At 37.1% G+C, this 23,499-nt stretch overlaps 1 protein-coding gene across 1 annotated transcript in view; it reads right to left on the bottom strand.

Annotated features, from left to right (window-relative positions):
- The window catches only part of IARS1 (isoleucyl-tRNA synthetase 1), a 107,504-nt gene that overhangs the window by 3,027 nt on the left and 80,978 nt on the right, over nt 1-23,499 (bottom strand). The window contains exons 27-35 of the mRNA XM_074914018.1: nt 16,749-16,923; nt 15,865-15,977; nt 15,487-15,582; nt 13,270-13,446; nt 9,526-9,637; nt 8,407-8,532; nt 6,634-6,654; nt 3,184-3,327; nt 2,045-2,197 (exon numbers count right to left, since the gene is read on the bottom strand). Of these exons, the coding sequence (XP_074770119.1) occupies nt 2,045-2,197; nt 3,184-3,327; nt 6,634-6,654; nt 8,407-8,532; nt 9,526-9,637; nt 13,270-13,446; nt 15,487-15,582; nt 15,865-15,977; nt 16,749-16,923 (1,117 nt within the window). The remainder of the gene's footprint in view (nt 1-2,044; nt 2,198-3,183; nt 3,328-6,633; nt 6,655-8,406; nt 8,533-9,525; nt 9,638-13,269; nt 13,447-15,486; nt 15,583-15,864; nt 15,978-16,748; nt 16,924-23,499) is intronic.

Below are 23,499 nucleotides of genomic sequence, written 5' to 3'. Positions count from 1 at the left end.
ACAGAGCTGCAACAATACACAAACATTAATGACCTAATGTTTTCCAGAGGCATCAAAATATTTGTTTTATATGCAGCACTTATTTATCATATAAAGAGATCTGAAGATAAAGTACACCCATTTCAGTGTTTATATGATTAAAAAAGATATTAAGAGAGCTGCACAGTGAGAATTAAATCTGAGATAGCAGCAGCATAGCTAACTGGCATAAGCATGTTAGCTACACAAATATACCTCCAGGACCAAGTCCTCTACATTCCGAGTCTAAAAAAGACCAAATTAGTCGGTTTAGCCTTTGAAGAGTTATCAAATCTCATCTTTCACATCATAGTGAATTGTCACTTTATACGCTCAAAGTTCAAATAGTTCTGGAGAATTCATACAACAAATGTTAAAGCAATTCAGCTGATTTCCCTTTTAGGTAAAGGTATTTTAAAAATCCTTACTTAAGCTGAGACTTAAAGGCTATACATTTTCCTGTTCTGTCAAGTTACTTCCCTCTTTCAAAGGTCAAAAGTTTCCTACAATACTTATTTTAGTATCTTAACTAAATCATATGCTGCTGTGAGCCCCTTTTGCCCTGTAACAGTGATAGAAACCAAAAAAGAAGTGTGTATAACATCAGTTGCTCCTGAATGGCTAAATCTCTAGGCAGCAAGGTTTCACACATAAATATATCTTTTGTTTATGCAAATTAAGTGTAGTTGATATACTTGGGTCCTACACCTTGTGCTGTTTCTAAACACTACAGTCTCCAGTTCTCTCTGTTTGTTAACACCATTCAGTACATTATTTTTAGCACTAACTCAAACTATCACTAGAAAGTCTCATCAACATTTGAGATCCATTTTATTTACAAAAATGGTTTTTCAATGAACGGAGTTCAGGTCACATGAAATAAAAAAACAACTAAAAACCCACAACAAAACCCCCCCACACCTTACTTGCTTTGATTCTAATCTATCCTACTTGAACCCCTTCAACCCAGTGGATAACCAAGTGGTCCCAGTTTAGCCAGCTACACTAGCACGCTGCAACTCCTCCTCCCCTCATCAGCTGCCAGGCACCTCCCGAGGAAATTCACTCCATCCTAGGATTAGATAACTGCTTTAATCAAGATGCCTAACTTCCAGCCAGGTAACCTAACATGTGGTAAGTCAAGGTTAAGTGTCATGTGTCCCTCCCCAACAGCTTGTAAATCATGCCACTGTGATAAACTGGAGACAGAATCCTTTGCATCATTGCAATCGAAGAGCTGAATTTTCCTGAACACACAGGAATACCTGTGGGTTTTTTACCATGTAATTTCCAGTCCATTCTTCCTGTCAAATGAAGTCCCAAATCTTTCTCAGTTCCAACTTTTTAGCACTACAGGTGGCTTCATCTTTAGTCTTATCTTTCTTATGAATCAGAAATTTTTGTTTCTAAGCCTCACCATCTGTCCATGGTTTTGGAAGATTCTTTAACATTTCAGATACGTGACTATGTGATAAAGCTTCCTACCTCCCAGGTATTCTGAATGAATTGCAGCTGCTGTACCCTACCAATTCTGTCCTACTCACACAACTCTAAAATAGATCCGATACTCTCTTCCACCCACTCCCATTCTCCAAAAGGAAGGGGAAAAAAAAAAAAATCTGCAACAATATGAATGTTACAGGAACAATTTGAACAGGTTCTTAAAATATTCACACTTCAGACTCATTCACTTCTAAGAGGAGATTCACTCTCTCTGCTTAGTCACAGCAGCATGTAGCTACCATTTCCATTGCTGACTGACCTTTCTATTTCAAAAGGAAGAAACGTGTACGGAACTTATCTTGGCCATTTCATCAAGGGAATGCATTAGAGCTTTGAATTTCTAAATGTGTATGTGTGCTTAAAGGATTTTATTAAATAAATATTGAATTACTGGGCAAAATTAGAAACCAATGTGTAAAGAGCATGCATTTAGTAATTAAACTAGACCTCAAGCTACATTAGCTGCTTCTCAACAAAAACTTCCAAGTATCCTTGGACAAGCAAACCCAAAGTTTGTGCTTACCCTGAGTTTGTGCTTCATCCAGGAACAATTTTAGCCTCCTGCTTCTGAGCCCAAAAACTTTTGCCGTTTCATGTAGAAGACCTTGGTATGTTAATCCATTCTGGCCAACAGGGTTTTCCATTAGCAGAGTTCCCACTGTTCCTTTCTGACATTCTGAAAAAGATCAACAGTTGAATCACTATTGCTGAGGAATGATACTATTTCATTTATCTTGGTAAATCAAAAGTTTACGATTTCTTCTACCATTTCATCTCTGGTTCTTCATAGTGCTGAGTAATTACCTGTACCAACGTACTCACAGATATTCACTAAATAAGTCCATGAATTTTAGAATCAGAAGTATCAGTGATTATTAACAGCTTGCCAACCAAAAGAAAACTTTACGGAATTCTTTACATGGAGGTCAACAGGATAACCTAGAGACCGGGAAATATGAAATATTTCAACGTGATACACAAACCACTAAGAACTGCAGAAGCTCACAAAGGACCTTCTGATGATCAAATCCGCAGTTAAAAATACATTTTTGCCCCAAGTAGTTTCCCAGTAGTGTCAGGACGACTCCACACAGACAGTCCAGAAAGGACTCATACCAGGGCAGAGATTAAGAGTAAGTTACAAACAACATCTCTGTTCCAATGTGAGGTTTCAGAGCAGAAGTTAGAAGATTAGCAGCTGTGAAACAGAATTACATACACGTATCTATACTCCAAATGAGGTTAATAATACAAGTCATTTGGCTTTTCAGTAGCACTAAGAAATGTTTCACAGGCTGTTTACCATGTCTTTGTAAAGAGCTAGCTCCTCCTTCAATTTGGTCAGATTTAAACTCAGCCTTTTAAAAATAAGCTGTACAGGTGAGCTGATGGTCAGAAATAGGAAAACAATGCTGAAGGGCTCATGTTTAAATGCTGTCCCTTATCTCAAACTGGCTCTCCTTTTTCTTCTATGAAAAAAGGGAGAAAAGCTAAATGTAAACAGTGCATTTATTAGAAAGCAAATACTAGGAAAAATTAAACAAAATCACCATCCACCAATGAAAACATATGTACTTATCTTGATCAGTAAGCAACGGTGTCCAAAACTCATATCACAAAAAGCTCAGCCTGTAAATGAGGAGAGATCAGTATCCTACACACCTTGTGGTTTTGCATTCATTAACTGCAAGTTGATATATTGGCAGAGCAGAGCATCAGGAGAGTTGATCAGAGCAGGTGCTGACCCTGTTGTCACATGTAGAGTCTTTCCGCTGAGACTGAGCAAGTCAGTTTTGTTTATCAGTTCTGAAAAAGAAAATGAGACCAGTCAGGCCATTACAGGGAAGCCGAGGTCCAGTTCTCACTTGATTAGCTGACAATGAGCCTTTCTCACTACTGATTTCACTGTGGAAGTCTTTCCCTCTTCCTTCCTCAAAACGAGCATTTCTCCATTTTGAAAAATGGAATTCGTGCAGAAATATTCTGGTTTTTTAACATCACAGAGTACTTTGTCTGCTATGGAAATTAGCTCCTATGTAACATTTCTTATGCACATAAATACACAACATGATTATCTATGCAATAAAAATAATTAAATAACTTAAGTCAGAAATTATTCACTTAAGCCAACCATTTCTATCTCATTAAACTCCGACCTATAATCTTTGCCTGTACCCTGACTTCCCTGGCTGAAGCAGTACTGGATATGTGTTACTATGCAACATCAAGACACCCCCCTCATTAAACTCCAGATGACAATAAACATAGAATCAGTGGCTGGTTAGCTCATGAATAATGCCCTCTGCATTAATATTTGTGGTTAGTGTCAACAACAGCTGATGATTCAGCAGATGACTCCCGCCATACATATTTAGAAAATGGTGGAAGATCAGACCCAAAATAGAACCCATGTCTCAAAGGATTTTAGAAGTACTATCAGCACCCTGAAAGCACTCAGATGAGAAGCTAATGAGGTTTCTGTGAGGCAAATGAAATATGCAGGGCTGCCTCTGAGCCTGTCTACCACAGAGGTCAAAAAAAAGCTGCTAATAGCCACAATATTGAAGACACAGAGCAATAACATCACTCTCTGCTACAAAGTTTTTGCAGCTACAAAAGAACTCCAAAGACCAAGTCCAGGAAAAATTAATAAATTTAATTTCTTGTAAGAACTGTGTGTTGCCTGTACATATGGAACAGGCACATCTGTCATCTCTTTCCCCAACAAGTTTTCATCCCGTATAAGTCCTGTTTGCGTGTCACAGAGCCTAAGTTTTACAATAACTATTTTTCCTCAGTTCATCTGAACGAATTTCAAAGGGGCAAAAGTGGCATTTTTCCAGCAATGTTTACCAATTTAAAAATTACAAACCAAAAAACCCAAACCAATTAAAAGAGAAAACAAACCCCCCAAAAAAATCCCCAAAAGGGTGAAAAAGTAATCACAGGCTACTAGCTCTCAAAATTTTGCCAACTGCCACAGAACCTCAAAGCACAATGCACTGTGGAAGGCTTATGAGACTGCCCTGAGGAAGAATGAAGACCTCAGGCTGCATCTAAGATTCTAAAGTGGTACCTTTTTAAAAAAAAAAAATCAAATTTAAAATTTTTTAGATATATATACACACATATATAAAAAGCTTCAAGGAAAAAGGCAAAGCTTCATTGCTGCTCCTAAAATTCAGTTTTCAAGAATGAAGGTTTTAGGATGATGGTGGCCATCTGCCAGCTACACAAGCACTTCTCTGGTATGTCTGAGCTGCAAGGCACATGCTCAAGCACAGGAGGGGGCTTTGCTTTTGGTTTTACTTACAGAAAAAGCAAGAAAATTACTAAATTAACAAGTGGAAAGGAATTAACAAGATCTCATCAGATAGAAAGGGAATCCACAGCAGGTTTTCCCTAGCACAACCCTAAAGCAACATTGCTTGCCATTTACGTAGAGCCCATGGGTCACGGGTAGGAGCAGTGCCGTGGGCAGGGTGCTCTGCAGAGCAAGAAACACACAGCCCAAGGAACTTGGAGTTGGACATTGCCCAGCTGCCAGGATCTGTGCGGATCTATGCAGGGCAGCAGGGTGTGAGCTACAGTAATGGTGATTTGCGTATTTAACAAATCTAGCATTTTGCATTACAAGACCACTGACATTTCCACAAGGAAGAGCTCATGTACTGTGTTGTCAATGGAGTCAGCTCATATGACTCTAATAAGAGCAAGAAGTGGATCATTTTTTCGTATCTACTACTACACTTGAAAACAAGCAGGTATTACAAGTGCTCATCAATATTAAAATCACTTTTAAAGTCAGTTCTCCCTGTAGCTGAGATTTAAGTGGCAGTGCTCTCCTAAGGTGTCTTACAGCCTCATGGACATTTAAAAATTAAATTTTTTTAAAAAAATAATTGTATTCTTGTTCAGAAAAAACACTGCTCAGAGTAGAAGTTAAAAAAACCCCAGGCATGTGAAAATCATAAAGTTGAACTAAGACAGACTAAGAAGTTTGTAGGAGGATTTTTGCCTCACCTGTCCTTCCTCCCCCCTTTTAAGCCCTACATGATTTACAGCTTCATTTATTCCCATAAGGATAAACAAATTGAAATTTTTTAAAAATAGGTCTTTTTCAATATGGGCTACTTCCATGAAAGCCAAGTGCCAAGTCAAAAAGCATTCCCAATTAGTACAGAAAGTTTTCAGCTTTTCAGCAAGCTAGAGCAAAAAGAACATCACAGACAACTATTTTACCATCTGACTTGGGCCCAGCCTCTTTACCTTACATTAAAAAATATTAATCATTTAAAAAGAGACAAATTCTATTCTCAGTTTCTGAAGGTCAGTACCAATCCCAGAGTCTTGCTCAGTGTTTGTATTTTGAGTAACTGCACACTGAAACACTGTTGGGGAGGAAATGTTTATCCCATTATTTCAATATTGCACTGAAAAACAGGGACATGACATATTTTAGCCTGTCTTAATGCAACAACTGCCTGATATTGTGCCATTATGCAACCCTAAGTAAATCTTCGTTACAATTAGAAAACAAGATAATAAATTACTGCAAGTAAAGTGGACAGCCCTAAAAAACCACAGGAAGGAAAATAAGGAGCCAGAAATATGGTTTTACTGGGTCACAATTTTATTAACACAGAGAGGAACAATTCAGCAACAATTTGTCTGGAGCGCATGACCTTTCTTTGCAATTCCTCTCAGAGTAGCTGATACCAACCCCCTGCCTCACCTAGAGAGACCCTGGAATCACCATTAGGCCTCACCTAAAGAGACCTGTGGGAAGGTGGGGCAGATAAAGCAAAGGGATTGTATCCAAAGCAAACACGTGGAATTTCAATTCTATCCTCTAGCATCTTTAACAGCTATTTCCTCTGTACATGCCTTCAACCCTGTCTCCTCAGAGAGCCATATCTTCTGCTGATCAATATTTATTTGAGATCTCTGCCAAACTGCAACAAAATTGAATTTGATAACCTAATCTTTCAAAAGGAATCTCCATGTTGTTCATAAGCGGGCAGCGAAAAAAGCTTACAAAGAATGAAAGTTTAAAATCACCACGACAAGATGGGAAGTCCCCAAATGATACCTATGGAGTAAATGAAACACGGAAAGGAAGAAATAAAACCTCTGTTACGAGAGCAGGAAAGAACCTTTGAGGAAAAGCAAAGGTTTAGATTTTCTTTACCACTTCCTTCAGGAATTTAGCATTAATAGATTTATGCTGCATCACTTTGTCCTGTTAGTGGCAGAAAACAAACCATTTAAGGAGTCAAACTCCTTATAATCTTACTGAGATAAGAGTTTCAACTGTTCTTGGCCTTTGGTGGGTCATCTCTTAGTGTCTGTGATGGTAATGAACTGCACCCACCTCTGTAGGCACATACCACACTATGAAGCATATCACTACTATTTGGAAGAGGATTTCAAGAAAAACTATTTTCACCTTTAAAACATAACTGAAACTTGAGGAAGATACTGAGAGATCAAAAATTTCCTATACAACATCTCTAAAAGCAAAGGATAATAATTTGTATGATAGAACTATTCAGTTCAGCTGAGCACAACTTGGGAAAGAGGTTTTATCACAGTAAGGTACAGTAAAGGTTACATCAGATATGAAAACTCCTACAACATTCTTCTAGAAATCCTTCCAGGAAAAGACAAGCAAAAAAACTAAAGATAGAGATAGTAGCAGTGACATTACAGACACAAGTAAGACTATACCCCTACTGATGTCATAGGGAGAAATAAGCTGGTGATCCCTGGCATCCTGTGGGCACTCAAAACAGCTTTTCACAACAGTCAGTTAAAGTGTCACCCCCTTAGATGTTGCTTCAATAATATTTCTATGAAAATACACTAGCAATAGTTTCTGTAGGTGTCCAATCAACATTTTTGCAGTATTTTATCATTTCTTTGTCACTCATTTTAGACTTAAGAGGAATGGTGTTGAAACAAAGTTTGAACACCAAGATGCGCCTACAAATCACACCAAGAACATAGAGAGTTTACTGCTGCTGTTGAAACATCTCTAAAGTCCTATCACAGCATGGCCACTGTTAAGTACTCTACTTCCTGTATTTCTTCACTAAAGCACTTGATGATTAGTGTAATCCTGTTCTCAGTGTGCTGATTTTTAAATTGTAACTTTTTCTGATGTATTGAAATACTATACATAATGCAATAATGAAAAACAGCACCTTCATCTCGGGGAGAGGATGCCAGTGTGATGGTAGAGTCTCACAGTCACTAATTGCAACATCTTTCACAACGTTTTCCTTTTCCGTTTCAACTCTATTACCTTTGTAATGAACCAAACTGTGATATAGCCTGTAAGTCTATGCCTAATCCATAGAAGGTATTTTACATTCTCATGCCTTAGCAGAGGCAAAGTTCAAGCTGCAAAAATATTCGATAGATCCTTCTGAGATCCTCAAGTTTCTCCAGGGTGAAAAAGCAACATTTTTTTCCTCTACATATAGCAGTTTGCATTCAATTTAAGTTCTCACTCTGCCTACTGAGACATTAGGGAAAAAAGCATGCCAGAGCTGATGGCAGCTCGCCATCAATATATAGCACAGCCTGGACCCAATGGAAACACTTTCTGAAATAAATCAGATTTTGTCCTGATGAGAACTGCAATGGAAATAAGATAACAGAAGAGATGAGCATCATTTAGCAGCAGCTTTTGGAAACATTTTATGAGATTGTTTTTATAGTCACATCAAGCTAAGTACTATAAAATAGAATATTTCCTTATGTATTTTCTTGTCAATTCTGTATATATATAGAAAAATTATACAGTAAATAATTATACAGTAAATAACTCCTAGCTGCTGCTAGAAAGACTTCCAATTTTCCTTGTCATACTCCATTTACCTGTTTTTCCATTAAAAACTGTCAGTTTTGAATTTTTAAGACCAAAAATGCAGGAGACAGCATCTACAAGTCCAGTGAAGTTCAAGGTATTATCTCCTTTTGGATTTTCCAGCAGCAACACACCATCTAAAACCAAAATTATGAAATTAAAATGCAGTTTGGAAGCAACATCCATGTTTCAATGATTTTCTAATGACTTTTTCTAATTACTTCCAGTGAGCTTCTCAGCTAACTTAAAAACTGGCAATACTAAAAAAATTTCTGGAAGATGCAGTAAGAAAGGAAAAGAAAGAAAGAAAACAGGGAACTGGACTCAAGTGTACTTCAGATTTAGAGTACAGAAGTTATATTTGTTTTTATTAACAAATCAATCAAATTTTTATGTCACTGAATTATAATCCAGTATTATATTGATTAAAAACTGACAGACTGCATGCCCTCCGAGATGTTCGGCAGCTTATATAGTTATGGTCATTATTATCCAGTAAGCAGCTTTGTAAAGGTGTTAAACACGGCACTTAGTTTGACACACAAACTGCAAACACATGTAAGAAAAAAAATCCCAGAGAGCGCATTTAGTTTTCTCTCCTTTTAATCTATAATTTAACCTTTTAGTATTTCTAACAATACCACTGCACTCATCTTTTCATTATCCAAGACAGTCATCATATTCTCTAGTTTTAAGTATTCTTTTCAGCTCTATACTCAACATCTAAGTTTTTCAAAAGCAGTATCTCCTCCACATAAAGGCATCACCTACATTTACAGTACTATGTCAAGAATTAAAAATTCTCAAGGTATGCACTCTGAGCGTGGGTGAACACACACAAAAGTACACACATCCTCCACACTCTATATAGATATTCACATACAAACCCTTCTGCAGAATATAAATAATTCATGTGCACACCTAAGTATTTACTTCAGGTCCACATCAGAAGACATCATGGACAACATGAGGTTTTGCTTTTAAACTTGTTTTCAATAATTATTTAAAGCTACTATTGGAAGGGAGTTTGCACTATCTTGCAAACAAATTCATGGCTCCAACATTCATCACAGTTTTGCAAACAAATTTTTAACACCACCAGTGACAAATCAAACCCAATACGTTCCTACCTTGCTCTGTCCCATTAACACAAACTCTGAGGTTGACGTAGGCACAGGCTGGACCAACGCACTGACACAAACCACCTCTGACAAGTGTAATTTCTAGCTCTGATCCCTTCAGCTGAAGGAAGAGGAGTATTATGATTATCTGAATATTGTTTTATTAAACAAACTCAACAAAACATTTTCCTTAAATAAACAACATCAAGATCTTGTCTTATGATACTAAACATGACTTACAATAAAATAGCAACGTTTGCCACATATTCCTTCAGAGACAGAACGCTTCAAATACGAATTTGTCTTTAATATATGCTAAAGATAAGCAGCATTTAACACATAAGAAAAACAGAGTGGAATAAACAGCCTAATTTTCACAAGTGATGAGCAGTGATGACAGTCTCCCAAAATATAATCCAAAAGTGAATATAGTTGAGAGGAACACTCTTCCAGAGGTAATTCAAAGTATCTGAAGGCAGGACCATGCTCTCAGTCACTGCCTGGAGCTCCAAGGGGCTACCAAGAACAACCAGGGGTAGCAGCTGCCTTGCTATCAAGCCAGTCTTTGTGATATCTCCCCATTAGCTATTAGTGAATCAATTAAAACTTGAAACACTCCATCAAAAAATGGAACATCCATCTTCCTATGCAAATGAGAGACAGGATGAAGAGACCCGAGAATCTGCAGCAATACTCAGAAACAGACTTAGTTTGCAGAAGCCTTAAACCACAGCTTTAAGACTACGCTTTTTCCAAGCACGGGTCTCTTCCTGAGCTAAGTACCGGCTGGAATTACTCCTGCGCCTACACCAGCTTTCACGGGAATCACACTTTAAAAGATCTTTTAATTAAAATTTTTAATTAAACAAATGTCATCTAGAAATCACTTACATGAACAGCTAGTACTAAGAAGCCATTCAAGCCAACTTTTTGTAAATTTAGAACTGGTCTTTGGTAAGAGTCACAGTCCAAAGGGTGAGCAGACAAACTTGGAAGTGCCACTCTTTACTGAGCTCCTAATTACCAAGTAAGGAAAGACACTTATGGAGCAGCAAATCTCATTTCGTGTTTATCCATTATAACACCAATTAGAAATTCATTTTTCAAATAGCTGCTTTTCCATCCCAGTATTTTCTGAGCAACTGCTGATTTTTTTTATTGTTGTCTCAGAGCAAGTCTTTGGGAGAGGAGTTCTAAATTAAGGCCCTGTATCAAAAATTGATCCACGATAATTTCACAGAAATAGTGATCCTGAATGTAATCAAGATACTTCTAGAGAAGATAGACTGTATTTCATTTTTGTCTCAGTCTTGACATATATTCAACATCATGAAGACTTCTGTTATTGCTTTTAATAACGTCCAGAAATTTGGTGCAATGATCCTGTAGCAGTTGACTTAACTTATGCACTCATGTGTGGAATTACACACTTTATTCTTTTAACTTGCATCTGCTTTTATAGCTGAAAGTGTGTAATGGTCACTGAAGCATTTCCCATGTCAGTACTGCTCACCAGCTCTGTCCGTATCAGCCCTCACCAACAGAAGACAGTTGATGCACAACTCAATCTGAATTCACATCTTCACAGTCTTTATGCCTGAAACTGCTCGTGCAAAATGCAATCCAGTTGTGACTAATAAAGACAACTAACCGTAGCCTTGGCTGATGCACCACACTGCAAATTCATTGCACGCAGCTGCAGCTATCAACTCTCCACAAAGGGCCAAACTTCTGCGCTGAAAGGATTTCTAAAAAGAGCTTTTTCATTTCAGATGTTTTTATTCACCGCTCTTAATGCCAGTTGCAGCAGAACAAACATCTGCTCCAAGCAATCCATCTCTGCAGCCCCAGGAAGTGAGACTTCCAAGAAGACTTTAAAGTTGCACTACAATCTCAGTCATCTGTTTCTCTCTGCAACCTCTATTTTAAAGTCTAAGTATGTGACTAACAATTCAGAGGCACATCAAGTCTGAAAGCACAGTATCCATCTAAATGTGCAGAAGACAACCCACACAGCAAAGACCACAAAGTACCTCCCTACAGAGTGAATCTGTGGTGTTTGAGACTCCGTAAAGTAAAATAATAAAAAACAACTCTGCATTTACTTACAAAGAATTTCCTTGCCTCCATTTACTGTACGTAAACTGTATAGCTTTGGTACACAGAACTTGGCAATAAGTCTCTGATAATGGTTTTGTCTGAAAAAACCTCTCTGCTCAAGACTTTAAACTGAGAGGGAGTCACTCTCTGCAGTATGACCAGTACAAGATGATTACATTTCTATAAATGTAGTCATCAATTGCAAAAGCCACACAGAACTGTCAAGTCATATACATGGTGTTATTTGAGTTAAAATTTTTTTATGTTTTCCGAGTCTGAAATCCAACATTTGTGCAAATGCATAGCCTGACCCACAAACCTCCTACCTCCCGTTTACGCACTAGCTTCACCACTTCCAAAACTGAGCGATGTCTGGTTTTTGCTGACATCCAGACAACAGCTATCAATTATATCCATAATATCCAGCACCTCTGTCAGGGCAAGATTTCATCTTTATGTAGACAGCATTATTTAAAACTAATCCAACAGACTCCTCTTTCAGCTTACCACAATGTTTTTCTTCACTAGAGTCTGCTAAATTAAGATTTAGAAAACAGAAAAATAATAGTGGGGGGAAACCATACTTGAAAGCTTTCACAGAAAGGCACAGTGACAACATTAAAGCTCATGTACTGGGCAATTTCAGAGGCAGACACTGAGACAAGTGTTACCCAGCACTATTCTTTTTTTTTTTTCCAGCTGCTTTTATATTCTAATTCAGATTTGATGATGATTTAACATCAAACTGTCCATCAGCAGTATCCCAATCAAACAAGTACTTAGAAGAAACAGCAAAATATTTTCACTGATTTCTCAACCACGATATTCTCTGCTTTTATGTAGTGTTTTTTCTTTGTTTGTCAGTAGATAAAACCGACAGATTTGAAAAAAGCCAAACAGAGATTTGTTTCAAATCTGTACAACTTTAGAAGTGTAATTAATAAGTATAAAACATTTACTTTACACACACTGTTAAGATGGATAAAGTATGCGCTTTCCTTTCAGCTATTCTCAGACCACCAAGCCATTCTGTAAATCAAATTTCAGGTTTGATATATCCTAAATTCTTGTCTTTCTGGTCTAGCAAGACATTCAGATTGAAGGACCCTTTATCCACAATTCTGCTAGGAATGCCTTTTGAACACAGTAAGTTTGAATAAAATCATGGCAAAAGTATTCTCAAAACATGTCAGAAGAAACAATCAAAGAAAACAAAGGAAATGGTTCAAATCTGCTGCTGAAAGAATAATCAATCTGTGAAACTGCATTGTTACAAAAGACTGAACTTCAGCAGTACGGGAAAAAAAAAGCATCCTCAAACATTAATAACTGAAGTTGGTCTTAAGCTAAAAGGCAAAATTTAGCCTCAAAGGAGAACATTTCTAATACAAAAGCATATTAAAGAAGTCTGATTGCTTTTTTTTTTTTGCTGTCTAAATGTACTAAGCTAAGTTCAAATAACTATATGTATTAAGCTTACATGAACAACTACCCAAGATACTTATTTTGGTACACAAGTGGCTTCATTTTCAAAAATACTACTATATCCCACAAATAAATAGTGACATACAATTTTTGTGTAATTGAAATACTTTGTTCAGTTAAAAGCAGATGACAAAATGAACTAAGCAGTCAACGCTTTTTCCTTCTTACTTGGGTTGTTTCCTGGATGAGAACTTCTTTTGAGGTAGGCACCGGGTAAGGCTTCAGGGCAGCCTTTATTGTTGCAAAAATGAAATCCATATGTTCCTTAATAACAGTATCCAGGTAGTTACCTTCTGGATGTGATCTGTAGTACACTGTAATCTCATCCGTAGGAACCAGATTGCGCTGTAGGATACACCAAATACACTATTGGTGACAGCAAGATGACTTTCACATACACAAACTAAAAGAAGAATACTTAAGTTAAAGAAAAAAGTATCTTTGAAAGATATTTGCCAGATATTTATTAAAAGTTTCCACCAAAGAGTTAAACAATTCTGACAGAAGGGCAAGAAAAAGGCTTGGAAAATGGTGAGTTTTTCTTTACAAGAGAATGACCAAATGGTGTACCTTACTCAAAATCTCTCACTTCCAAACTCATTTACCAACTCAATCCCTTAGTGAGCTGAAAGTCTACCAAATTTATTTTAAAACTTTTCCTGATGCACCAGAATTTTACTAGCATTTACATATCCTTTTAGCCTGCAATTAAACCTTCGGATCTTTACTGAGCAATTGCTCAATCAGTGACATTTTCTTCACACCCAACAGCCTCCAAGACATTTGGAAGGTGGTAAACCAGACTTTTAAGTTTTCACATTAGTTCTGTCACATCTCACATACTAACATATACTTTAGGAAAAAAGCAATTAATTTGAATGGTATGCTTATTAAAGCTGTATTAGAGGAAAAATGTGCTTTAGTAAGAAAATGGTTTCAAGGAAACAAAATAGCAGCACCAAGAAAACTTCATTTCTAAAATCTGCTAAAATTAACGACTACCCTAATGCCTGTAATAGTTACTGTGGATCCAGAAACTGTGGTTTTTATTACGTGTGCACTTTTATAACAGGAGTGGGAATGAAAGAATGACAGAATAAATGCAAATTAGCATCATGTTAATTATGTGGCAAGATTAAGTATTTTGATATTCATTTAAGTGAGAATAAATATAGCCTTATGTTATTACAGAAGTAAATTCAAATCATCCAGTAACTTAGGATGAGTTTTCTTTTCAAGGCCACATTCCTGGTTTTATTTATACAGAAATTAATCTACATAGATTTTTTTAATATATATTGTGCATATATATACACATACAAATATTTTAGTACAAATTCGTCATTTTTCAATCTTATACTGAAGATTCATGCAGTCTTAATTGTACAGATAACTTTTCCCAAAAACACATCCCATGAAAATTTTCTGTACACATCACTTAGAGCTCTTGCAGGACTTCTTCAGGCATAAGTCTGAAAAAGATACAAATTCTAGTGCATTACCACCAAGTTAGTTGAGTAGGAAAACCCTACATATATCATAGAACAACATCTTCCACGTTTGCAATGTGTATGTGTGCAAGGGGACAGGGAATTGTTTTGTTTTGTGGGGTTTTGTTTAAACTTACAGGTTCTGAAACCTTTAAAATTCTTTGTACTAAGTTAAGTATTACTTAATGTCTTCTCCAGATGAAAGAAGACGACTTGTCATCTCCTCCATGGTGACCATGTTTTCTTAGCACAAAACGGAGATAGTGAGTGCAGCTCTTTCTGGGTTAATATTGCAGAAAGAAGGAAGTTACATTGGTTCAAAGTGGTTTACGTAAAGGTCAGACAGCATCATTAGTATGTATGACAAGAACAATTTAGAGTGGAATCATTAATGTAGGTACAAAAAAAAAAAAAAAAAATCAGTGCCAGAAATGCCTCCCACAATTTGCTAAAACACGACTCTCTTTTAGCAGTCCTAGGCTCAGATGTCTCAGCTCTCACCAGCCCAGCTGACGTATCACCACCGGAACCGAGATGGAACAGAAGGTAATTCTTGGCAGGAGGCAGGCAGGCCTGAGAGCTGCTTAACTGGGACTGAACCACTGCTATGTGGCTGAAGATAGAAAACAAGAGGGGCCCAGTAAAATAAAGTAGCTAATCCACTATGGATGATGTATAGCAAGTTCATTGTTCAGCTTGAGCTACTTAGTAATATGGGAATTCAAAATGAAAATAATGATTTGTAATTATTTATGTCCAATCAGAAAGCTTTATATGAGGAGTAAATGACACAGCACTTCATGTTTCATTAAAAAGGTTACATGCTGCTGCATATTGCCCAAAGATTGCTTAAAAGTAAACTAAAATGTCTTGTTCCAAACCATTGCTTCCTAACCTTTTTGCGAAGCTTCTGGATGCGATTAATCACTTCCCGGGCAACTCCTTCATCCACCATGGACTGGTCTGGGGTAACATCTAGCAGAACTAAAACCTGAGGTAATGCACAGAAGACAGTTCAATAGGGGACAAACTTGAAACAAGCTAGTATTAACTCGCTCAGAAGCTCAGATAACACTTTTAGAGAGCTCCTCACTCACAAAATATCATGCTGAAGGGTACTTTAACATCTCCAAAATTCAGAAGATAGTTCAACAAATTCCAGGAGCCTATCTGAACAAAGAAAACCGCCCCAGCTTTCACCTCATCACTTCCATATTACTTCTAGAAGAACTCTTCCCTTAAAAAAAACACCAAAAAAACACCAATAAAATACCTGAGCATCAGAATGTGCCTCGAACTGGGCAGATCCTCCTGCAACCTGATCAAAGGTATACATGAGACGAAGATCTTCCCCATGGAGTTCGTGTCCTTCTACAACAATGGTGCCTGCAGAATTGGCAGATGAAAAGCATTTCTTACAATTAGAGTAAAAAAAAAAAAATTTAAATCCAAAAAGCTTTAAAAAAAATATCAGACTTCAAATACATGAGCTGCAGTATATTTGCAATACAGTTAAACAGCAGTTAAGCACTATTAAGAAACACTGAACTATCCCACAATGAGATTTTTCTTACAACCACAAGCAGAACTTCCTCAAACGCAGACACTTCAGCAACTGTTTGTGTATTATTTGAATGCAATGGAATACATCTTTAAAACAACCTCTATACTCAACTAAATCAAAATTTACGCTTAAGCAGTTAGCTAAACAGATATAGCTGGAAAATTTACACCCACTTGTAAATCTGGAATTGAAGTAGTGCTTTTAGAATAAAAACTATTGTACATATGCTGAGTTCAAATATGATTCAGTTTTACAGAACAGCAGTCTACTTCATTCTGCTCTTAGAATAGCACTTAAACAGAAAAACAGTGTAAGATTAGTACACGTGGCCACTTCCAAGCTACTGTCAGCAAAATAATAAAAACTCTTCTCTTATTCTCATTAACATAAAATTTAAGAGGGATAATAACTGGGAAGTAGGTCTTAAGTTTCCCTAAGTCCACAGAAGGATACTTTTGCATCTGTTCCTGCAAACACTCACTTAACATACACAAATCAAATGCAATTGCTTAGTTTTTTTCTGATGGGCCAAAGGACTTCAGATTTTTTGGGGGCAACTTTGCCATCATTTAGTGGTTTGTACCACTACCTACCTGTCTCCTGGAATTCCTCCAGCTGCTCGCTCTTCAGCTCTTTGATTGCAGCCATGACAAGCTTAAATGCACCTTTCAAACGCTTCCCAAGCACCATGTGATCTGGTTCTGCTCTCAGCCGGACTCCATATTTATCTTTATTGGTAGATAGCGTCACTTGCCGTACATTAAGTTCCTATATAAATAAACCAAGAGAAAAAAAATTAAGCTAAAGAGCAGTCATCTGACAGTTGTGGAAAGGGTACAAAACCCCAGGCCACAGTACTAGGGAACTCATACGTCTCAAGCTACAAATTTTTAATACGGTTGTCTCTATGAGCTAAGCAACTTGCCAACACTGCAAGAGCAAATAAACCCAACCAATACTGAAACGATCCTTCAGCACAAGATCCAATTCTCCCCTTCAGTCAGGGAAACATTTCACTGTTCTTAACAGATGCCAGTCAGCTCAACTCAAATCAGATCCCTATTCAACAGCCAGTTTTATTTTACCATTACAACTGCCTGAAGAGATAAAAGTATTACCGTTGTATGCAACAGCTTAGAAAATGGCCTGGCAAAATTCAGGAAGAAAAATTTTGCTGAAATAGTCCTTTCGGTATGCCTTTAGCCAGAAAACTATAACCGACAATTTTATGGTTTAGGTTGTACAAATGCTACTGCCTCATTTTGTGTTTATTCTAGGTCCTTACAGTACAGAAAACCACCTTGCTCTGAGAAACTCCTGTCTATGCTCTGTAGCACAAGATCAGTGTGCCAGAGAAGCCGAAAAGGCTTATAAAATCTGCATGAACTGCAGGAGGGGCCCCAGACGAAGGATGTTATTTTGCCACTACAGAAACTTGGGTGTGCCCATGTTTTACAAGCAATAAGAGCAGGTTTTGTGCCTGTATCTAGTGTATATAAGGGGAATATAGTGGTGCTGTGGAGAGTTTTAGAGAACAACTGGTTGACAGTGTTGCTACCATATGAGGAAAGACTAAGGCTAGAACTTTTTGGAGAGAAGCTGAAGGAGGATATGATTGAGGTTGAAAAAAAAAATCAAAGAGGTTGGTAAGGAATGTAAGACTGTTATTCACCAAATCTCCGAACAACCCCTCAAGTAAGGGAGCGTGCAGTGGAAATAGTAGGAGATTGGTTTAAAAGACATATACAAGTAGTCAACCCTTGGAACTTAATGCCACAGCAGAGGTAAGCAGGAGTGAACAACCAAGTTCAAAACGGAATTAAGCTCATAAGGGTAGGTACATGACAAGATGTTACAGGGAACAGGCAGGCATGGGCCCTTGAGTATGTTTAATACAATAGCTGCAGATGGTGACTATGACGGGAGTCTACTGCAAGAAGTGGCCAGGTGCTTGTGCTTTCATGAAATGGACTTTACCATTGCAGGAGACTACCATGTGCTAGATGAGTCATGAGTCTAAACCTTTAAGTCATTTCTTACATTCTTAATGACAAATATTGTCCTCATCACATAAGCACATTAAAAAACACCAGTAAAAAAAAAAAAAAAAAACCACAAATCATTACATACCCTGACCATCATACGATGCCAAATTTGAAGTACCACAGCAAACCTCTTTGCTCTACATTTAATTCTGTCCAATGAACAAATGCATTAGATATATTAATAACACCAAGAAATAATGTCTTGGTACACCTCCTGTAAACAAGAGCACTGTATCCCAGTGTTTTGTGTCTTCAAGAGAAACTGGTTTTTCTCTGCTTTGTAAAGCCAAGTAATAAACACGGACCAGGTAGGACTTGATACCTAAATTTTCAGTTTCACACAGGGTCACTCTCTATTTTTGGTGTAACATACCAGGGACAAATCTTGGTAACTGCCAACATGCAACTCTTCTACAGGTACAAGCCTGCATGTTTCACTGTAATTTGGCAGGTTTTGCCTGTCAGGCTGCCCAATATTTGAAGCATTACATCTCCATTAGAAGGTTATTAAGAGTTCACATCAACATGATACAGAATCACCAAGTGCATTTGGCAAGCAAGCTACTCTAAGTCCTTTAGGAAGCTGAAGTAAATGATAGTGTCAGCATGACAGGACTAGCAAGTAGCCAAATATTTAGATTGAGAAGTAATGCTTAAATACAATCTCTGAGCTACAGTCTAATTCCCTAGGAAGTCCTACTGACATGAAGAGCCAAGAATACAACAGAAACTAATTTAGGAAATCTAATGAAAATTAGGTACTTTAGAAATTCAGTTTTAATGGGGTGCTGTTGGAAATGAGCCCACAAATGGTAAATGACAACCTCATGGGGAAAAAGAAATAATAATCCAAAAAATAGCACAAATTCAATGATGACTTTGGGCCTGATTAGATAAATTATATACAAGCCAAATCCATCAGGACAAGTTTTCTATACTAATAAGATTAGGGAACCATTCTTCTGTATACAGTATCAATTAAAAACCCAGAATGGCTCTTCAAAGAAAAAGAAAGTCTGTATCTTAGGTCTATCTTCCTCAATATAGCGCTTTGACTTTAAACAGTTCTTTATTTTTAATTCCCAATAAATCGAAATTAGCTCCTCAATACATCTTTCAAGTCTCATACACACAAACTGAGGCAACCAGTCCTTCCCATCACAAAGAAGGAAGGTGTGTATGGTCAGACATTCCTATGTACAACGGCCTTTCATTGGTGCCATGTGCCAGACATGATCAGATCAACTGATACCCCAACTATTCCCAATTCCCACAACAAAGAAAGAGAATTGTCAGTGCTGTGGTTCAGCTTGGCTGAGTTGGGCTCTCTAAGCAAATATCCTAAAAAGGAAAATAAATATTGACTACATAATATTGTATGAAGCAAAATACTGAAGGACTGCCAGTATGAACTGCCACAGTTCATACGTCAGTTAATTCAGCCCATTCACAGACTCAGTCTACTACATCACTGTAACATCATTAACATTATGAAATACTGTTAGACCTTGGATTTGACGAAGAAGTCACTTTTCTCTGTTTTATTATAGCCATACATAGGGGTGGGGGTGGAAGGGTATGCAAAGGTTGCATGCAAACAAGATGCTAATTGTGCAAGCAGTAAAATTGACTCCGATAAAACCTTTCACTGGAAGTAGTTAGGAAAAAGTAGTTCTGAACTAGGCTTGTAAAAGGCCTCAAATACTAATGAATAAAATGCAACTGTGTTCAGTTGCTAAAAGCCTTCTGGATTTATTTTTGTTTATCATTTTTGCATGATAACCCTATACTCTGGACAGTTCTAACATTTAAAGAGATTTTAATAATTTGCTATGTTTGACAAGAGAGTAAGACTGCAGATCAAAGACTACACCTACTTCTGAAAGAGTGATGAATGAAATTTTCAAAAAATTGACACATCAATTTTTCCAATTCCTTTGTCAGCAACTGCATGAAAATAAATGGTGTATTTTTTCTTACAGATTACCTCTGGCACCTGCAAATTACTAGAAACACACTTCTGACAGTAAAGGTTCTAAAGCTCTGAATATGTAGGAGGTTAATGAACAAAGCTGCACATATAGCCCGTATTCATTGACCTCTTTAGCTCTGAACCATACTAGTAAACAACTAAACTGATTGCTGTGCAGTACAATACAACACATACTAAGGTTCAGCATCAGCTTGTTGAATTTTAAGACATATAATAAAAAATAGGACAACAGACAGTATTTTGTATTAGTGCTTCCATAAAGGTATTTGGGTTTGTTGCAACTCATTTCCCCATAAGACATACCATAACTTTGTTTGCAGTAGCAAATAAATATAAAACAAATTCTGTACAATACAATTATGTAATAATTTATCAAATTGTTCAGTTCCATTGTTACCTTTTACTAGAAGTTGACAGCAAATTTTGTCAGCTATCTTTTTGGAAGTAAGCTGAGTAAGGAAACCTTATCTCCCTTAAAATTGGGCTCTAAAATTCACAAACCCAATTTTCAGATCCAGAAAATGTAATAAACAATAACCTAAATGTCATAAAATCCTGCTATTGAAAAGATCCAGGTATCGAAATGATTAATAATTCTGAAGTGAAGCATCATAACTGCCAAGTTTAAGAGAAGTAATAGGTTAACATATATAGATAGAAAAGTCTTATGATCCCATTTGCAAATCAATAGATTTTTAAATCAAAACTCCTTTAGTGCACAATTCTTAAGAATTTAAATTCCACGGTAACTAAAAGCAAGAAGCACACAACACTGAACTAAAAGTCTTGTGCATTGAGCTATGACTCCCTTAGCCAGAGCTCTTAAGAAGCAGAATTTTTAGGAACCTTCCTCAGATACATATTTAGGCTTGCGGAAAGACGGTATTGCTGGCGTAATATATAACCAGAAGTTTAAGAGGTCCTCCACTGCTTTGGTCATTTCTTGAATTCTTTACTGACATGGTTGTTCTCACCAAGACCAGCAAGGCAAGTTGATCTTGCTTGGGTAGATACAGATTTTTGTTCTGTCAAGACAACTTGAACTAAAAGAGTTCCAACACATTTTAAGCATGTGACTAGATCTTCTGTTACAGAACTCTCTGAAGATACCTTATTGAAAGGAAGAAAGAACCCTTAACCTGCCAAGGACAGGAATATGAAAAGGGCCATGACATTTCTGGACAAGGGAAAAACATCCTTAGATACTGTACTGCCAGGGGTTATTATAATAGAAAAAGAATCTCTGAAGACCAATTTCACTGACTCTAGAGAATGCAAAATGTTACACACACTTAGGAAAGAAGAAAAAAAAAAATTAAATGGAAAGCAGCATAATCATGTGCTTCTTATATTAGAAGCATGCCTTTGTACAGTCATTGGAACTGTCATGAACTTGTAGAGACTGATCTGGAAAGTGAGAGATTCTGACAAAGGAAAGATGACAGGAAGGTCAAAGGTCAATTATTAGTCGAAATAAATTTTATTTAATAATCTGGAGGCCATTAAACAGAAACACAAACTAAAGACAGACTCCTGAACCCATCAGCTCTTAAGTGTAGAGATTGTAAGGTGATATAACATGGAAAGAATTTCCTGAAAACAGAAGAAGTAAGACAGTAAGTTCTTCTGCAGTGTCAGATTCAAAGCTTCAAGTGCTGTGGATGGAGCTGAAGGAAAGGAACCATTCTGAACTGCCGAGAATCCCTACATTTCCCACCCGATTACTGTACTTGGACACACAGAAGCTGTACACTAACATGACAGCAGCTGGGAAGTACACTGGAGGTAAAACAGGACAAAGAATTAAGCTGTAACAGTAATCTGGGTTTAGTATATATGCTACAAGCACTTAAAATACAGGAAGAGACCAGACTTCAGAAGATAATGAAAAGTACATTCTACAGCTCACCTTTCTAGATGTGATGTTATCACAGGTGGGAAGGGAGGGAAGTCTTTCATAAGCTGTTCAAGATACACAACTACATTGCTCTTCAATTTTTTTTTTTCTAGTTTCTGCTCATTTAAACAGAGATTGTTACAAACAAGTAGATTTGAGAGGGCAAGACAGGAGAAGATTAAGCTTGCAGTTCATACACATTCAGAAACAGTATTAAGACTTCTAAAAGAAATCTCTTGAAGCAGTTAAGAAAGTTGATAATTTGGGGGACTGCTAGTTTTTGTATTCCACTGTACTTAACTTTCCTTACAAGGACTTTGCATCAAAGGCTAGTACCCCTTCCTCAGAAACATTTTTATCAGGAGGTCTGGAATGGGCAAGCTTGTCTGAACAACTACCTAGGTGGTTCTGTTTTGCAAGACCCCTCCTTCAGTTCTCATTCGAGAGAAAAGCTGGCATCTATTCTGCCTCGTTGAATTAAGAGCCACACACAAATACAACAAGATTGCATAAGGGAAGGATTCAAGTGAAAATCCAGACAGATTAACACACAGAAATTGTTGTCATGAAGTAATCCTCAATTTATATTCACATCTAATGCATGCATTCTGCCCAGCATCAACATCAAATCAGTTCCTTTAGAATTCTGCTTTCTTAGCAAAGAGCTGCTATTTGAAACGCAATTCTTTCCTCCCCAAAACACATACAGTTACAAAGATGAAGTCATGGCTTATCTCCCCAAGGAACACAATGAAACATCTGGGTGAGAAGTGATCATCTATCCCAACATGAAACTACTGCAGCAAGAGGAAATTAAGACTGCTCAGAAAGCACAGCATTGCTTAACCTGTCTTCCTTCTTCCCTCACTGCCTTCCAAAGTGGTTCTGAAAGGCCTCCAGTCTTACAATGGAGACGATATTACCTCCAACTCCCTGTTCAGCAAAGTAAGTATAAAGCCCCTAGGCCGCTAACGGTGCGGAACTACATAGAGCATAGCTCATGATATCAAATGAATGATCGTGACAGATTCAAGTAGTAAGAACCACTGGTTTGCAAGATGTTTTGAAGGTGCCAGCAACTAGAAAAAAGTTCAAAGGTGAACTGGCATAGCTTTTTTTTTTTTCCCTTTTCTTTTTGAATAAAAAGACCATGGCTCATCAAAATTCATCACTGTAGCTGCAACATTTCCTTCTCACTGTTCTGTTTGATTTCTCTTGTACATCATAGATGTGAAAGAAGATGCAAGTTGATTTGTAATGAAATTTAATTGAACATAAAGACATTAAAAATCCCACTCTACAAACAGTCTTTTAAGCAATCAAAAAGTAATAGGTTTTGTGCCATCGCTACAACTTCTGAAATGCTGTACTGAAGTTTAAAAGATTTATTCAGAGCATAAACATATAAA

Source organism: Athene noctua, chromosome 10, assembly GCF_965140245.1.
Source record: "Athene noctua chromosome 10, bAthNoc1.hap1.1, whole genome shotgun sequence".
Taxonomy (NCBI): domain Eukaryota; kingdom Metazoa; phylum Chordata; class Aves; order Strigiformes; family Strigidae; genus Athene; species Athene noctua.
Note: the sequence above shows the minus strand (reverse complement) of the source record. Positions and strands in the feature narration are given on the sequence as shown.